At 31.9% G+C, this 4,255-nt stretch overlaps 1 protein-coding gene across 1 annotated transcript; it reads left to right on the plus strand.

Annotated features, from left to right (window-relative positions):
- Positions 1 to 622: 622 nt before the first annotated feature.
- LOC126748639 (uncharacterized) lies at positions 623 to 2,285 on the plus strand. Its single transcript, XM_050457995.1, has 4 exons — positions 623 to 758; positions 903 to 1,120; positions 1,187 to 1,606; positions 1,668 to 2,285. Exons 1-4 carry the CDS (start codon positions 673 to 675, stop codon positions 2,162 to 2,164), a joined length of 1,221 nt encoding a protein of 406 aa, XP_050313952.1. The 5' UTR covers positions 623 to 672; the 3' UTR covers positions 2,165 to 2,285.
- Positions 2,286 to 4,255: the final 1,970 nt, after the last annotated feature.

Consider the following 4,255-nt stretch of genomic DNA (forward strand, 5'->3'; position numbering starts at 1 on the left):
ATCATTATGGCAAAGGAAAAAATTAAGGCCTATTAATCTTTGTCAGTTTAAATTTATTTTGTTATGAGTTATTGCTGATGCACTGGATTGAATTACAAGTACGGATGTCATAGGATTTTTTTATTAATTTTAAATTATTCCATCGGATTATTTCGATTTATTAAATAAAACGGTAGCTTTATTTAATAACAATTTAATTATAAATATGACAAAGAAAAAAATGATTCATGTAATGATAAATGACAAGCAACTGTATTGTCAATGTCATAACTTATATAATCGTTTCAAACGAAAACCTCAGTTTACTTAGATCCTTGTAATGCTCTGAATAATAATTTAGTAATAATATTAAAAACAAATTACTTCTGTTATTTTCCTTTGCCAAATAAATTAAATTGCCTTATTGCAAAAACTTAATATTTTATGATGCGATTCGTGACGCTTTTAAAGCATAGACAATACTGGAAAAATGGCTATTAACCCTTTTTTCTCGGTACTTCCTTGAAGTTAAAATAGTGACACAAGGACGAAGGTTATTCTACAAGAAAATCGTTCAACCAAATCGTTACAAGCAGAAAAATTGTTCAGTATATAAACTTTTACCGCTGCCAAGTTGAATCAGTAAAGTTTTCAATTCTAACTTAACACAAACAATTAATACAAAATAAAAATATGTTTGGCTCATTTGCTTTTAAATTTTTGGTTTTGGTAATTTGTCTTTGGAATGTTTGCTGTGAGGAGCAGGAACCGGTGTATAGGTATATACTCTTTTTTTAATTTTTTTTACAAGATACAGTTTTTGAATATTATTAATATTGGCTCAAAAACCTACATCTTATAATAAAAACTTTTAAAATACAACCTTACAAAACCCAAGAGAACTAAACTCGTCTCCTTTCCAGATATCGCTATGAAACCCAGGACATGATGAAGACTTCTGCCACCTCAGTTCCACTTAAAGGATATCATGTAGTTGAAGGCAATTACTATCCTGCAGAATCTGGATTAATTGGTCATTCCTCTGTAGGCCCTGTAAGCTTAGGCGGTTTAGGAACTGTAGGTGGCGGAAAATTCATTGGACCCATCGGTGCTCCCATTGGATTTGCTGGCCAAGGAGCATGTAAGTATTTAATTTCTATCTCGTACTACTCTGAACACCGTGTAGAATTAACATCATTTTCTATAGTTATTGGAGGCCAAGAAGGTATAGGCTACAGAGGTGTTGAACATATAGGCTATGGAGGTGCCCACTTGCCACAAGGTCCCATAGGCATTGGAGGTGGGTTAAATGGAGCAGGAGTCGGATATACTCATCATGTAGCACCCCAATTTATTAGCGGAAGTGGTGTAGGCCCTGGGATTGGCGCAGTTGGATTAGTAGGAGGTGGAGGATATGTTGCTCCTCATGTTCATGGATACGGAGGTGAAGAGGTTGAGAAGAGTCACTTTGGAGGCGAGAAAAAGGCTTTGGCTGATGTTAAGTACGAAAAAGCCCATGGAAATGAAGGGCATCAGTTAAATCACGGACAAGAGGGGTATTCTCATGGATCACAAATTGTCAAGGATCTAAAGGGAGAAGATGGGTATTATAAAAATGCTGCTGGAGGTAAAACCTTATTTATAAATAAGTCATTACTTTTATATGACTATTAACTCTTTAAATTTAGGCAAGAACGTCGCTCAAGATGGCAAACACTATACCGGTGCCCAATCATACAACCAGGAAGGTAAAAATGGAGAAGAAAAGAAGTTGAATAATGGACACAAAAAGGGACATCGCATCAAGGGTTTCAAATCTTCCCATCACAAAGATGAGTCTGGAAAAACTGAGGAGTACTATGATGAGGAGCACGATGAAGGAAACAATTTTGCATTTAATGGACTTAATGGTGCTTTCGGACAAAGCGGAGAATCTTCGTTCAATGGTGGCCATCAAGATGGTAAATTTAATGAAGAAGAACAAAAGAAAAGTGGTCATATTAGCAGTCAATACGGGGTCAACAAAGAAGTCAGCGACCAAGGCAAATATGGACAAAATAAATATGCTGGAAGTGGCCAAACTTTTGGAGTCAACAATGGAGTCGATCAGCAAAGTCTTTTGGGCCACCAAGAAAATTCCAAGTTCTTTAAGCATCATGCTGTGCCTTTTTACCATCATTACTAAAAATAGTGTTTTGAAATAGCCATGTATTTTTGTATTATAATTTATTTTGTAGAGTTTTGTATTAAATGTATGTTAAAATACATCTTGGAAAATCAAAAAAATAAATATAACACTTCTTAAATGTTTTTTTTTATCATTATGCAAATCCAACTAAAATTTGCTTAATGGTTTTTACACTCAACGTTAACCTAATAAAGTTGTCGTTAATTAAACAAATATCACTTAAATTAATTTTACATAAATAATATAAATGAGGCGGTGATAAGATCAAAATTACCATATGTTATTTTAAAAGTAGGCATTCGACTGATATTTTAATAATAAACCGATTAATATGAAAATATTTTGATGTTACCAATGTCGGATTTAATATAATGTTACTACCGATTTAATTATCATATTTCAGTACGTAAAAAGACTATATTTTTTATGAGTAGTATCTGTAATTTTTTAATGTAAAAGTTATTTGGTTTTCATTAAAATATGTGGTAACTTAATTCCTGGTTATGACTATGAATAATAAATGGATGCATCTTAATATTATAACATTTTCTAAATACTACCCTGTATTTTGAAAGCGATTCCATAATGGATCCCAAATGAATAATAAACAAAAAGTGATTTTGTAATATGCTGTTTTAGTCATTAGTCGCCGTAAACTATTAATGCATTATTTCAACAAATTAACCGGTCCGCCCTTTTTATAACCTCATCGAACATTTACAAGTAAATTTATTCCTGAATTATTTAAATTTAATTTGCAATAAATTCGCAAATTGTGCCGCAAAACCCTCCCATTAATTTTATATAATTAAAACTGATAACTTCGCTGATCGCCAATTATTTATTTTTGCTCGGTCTCTCCATTATTTGGTAATGCCCATTATGTTTGAATATTTCGATTTGTAAATTTCTAAATCGCGTGTTATTTTATTATTTCGATGTTTTTAATTTATTGAATGCGTTTGAATATGCACATAAAAAACATTCAATACGTTGTCTTGTATTGTCGTTTTCGGCAACATTAACTCTATTTACTATTTAGTTTGAGGTAGACATTGTACAGAAGGGAAGTTTCTGAGTATTTGACTATAAGGTGATTAAAATGAGCGCCACCAGTCCTTAAAATCTTCTTAAAAGTATTGTAATGAAATGATATGCTTATTACACTCTATAGATCAGAAACTAATCTCTTAAGCTAGAAAAGCCATAAATAACCCAAACTCAGCGGGTACCCAACCTACCCGACACCGCACAGATACAAATAGACAATAAATTTTAAATCGTGAGCCTACCCACTTAAGGAAAAATGTAAATTAGTACCCGATCGATCATAGTACCAGTCAGTTTCGCAGTTAATAAGCCTTTTAAGATGTCAAGTCTATTAAGATTTATAATTATTATAAATTATTATTCTATCGTTAATCTGGAGGACGTTTGAAATCTTAATGGGCACCAAATCAATTTTAAGTGACATGCAATGGTGTCAGGTGGTACTCGAGATGTGATAAAAACCGTCGAGTTTAATGAATAGGTTTACCTTCCGGAGATCACTGCTACTGAATGGGCTCATCCATTTTTATCATCTAGTTAACAATTAACGATATTTTTCGTTATTATTTATTTCTATGTTATTTTATTCGTGGATTCAGGTCCGAAACATAACTCAGCAAACAAAAATACATGGAGTTGTTTTTACGGTCAATCTTTTTTAAACAAACTAAAATAAAAAGATATAAAAGGTGATCAAACAGCCAAATATTGAAACGGAATCGCTTTATTGAAACTAATTTGAGTTTTGTTTTGTGTGTTAAATAGCAATAATTAAAACTCTTAGACTAATAAATCAAATATTCATAAAATGAAAAATAATTATAATAATAAAAATACCGTATATGAGAAGCGCTGTAATTATCTTGTATTATATCGCGCACTTAAGTATCATTAAAACTTAAATAAGAACATTGATATTCATAAGGTTGAGTATAACACTCATGTGTAACAGCCTATAATTAACATGTTTTTCTTACGAAGTTAACAAATATTACATGCGGGTAGGTCCATACTATGTTTCAAACATATTGATTTTAC

The sequence above is a fragment of the Anthonomus grandis genome, chromosome 22 (assembly GCF_022605725.1).
Source record: "Anthonomus grandis grandis chromosome 22, icAntGran1.3, whole genome shotgun sequence".
Taxonomy (NCBI): domain Eukaryota; kingdom Metazoa; phylum Arthropoda; class Insecta; order Coleoptera; family Curculionidae; genus Anthonomus; species Anthonomus grandis.

Excerpts from the sequence above, each read along its gene's own strand:
- LOC126748639 (XM_050457995.1), top strand. The coding sequence starts at position 673 with ATGTTTGGCTCATTTGCTTTTAAATTTTTGGTTTTGGTAATTTGTCTT. Across the intron at positions 759-902 it reads GAGCAGGAACCGGTGTATAG|ATATCGCTATGAAACCCAGG; the intron begins GTATATACTCTT and ends TCTCCTTTCCAG. Across the intron at positions 1,607-1,667 it reads TTATAAAAATGCTGCTGGAG|GCAAGAACGTCGCTCAAGAT; the intron begins GTAAAACCTTAT and ends CTTTAAATTTAG.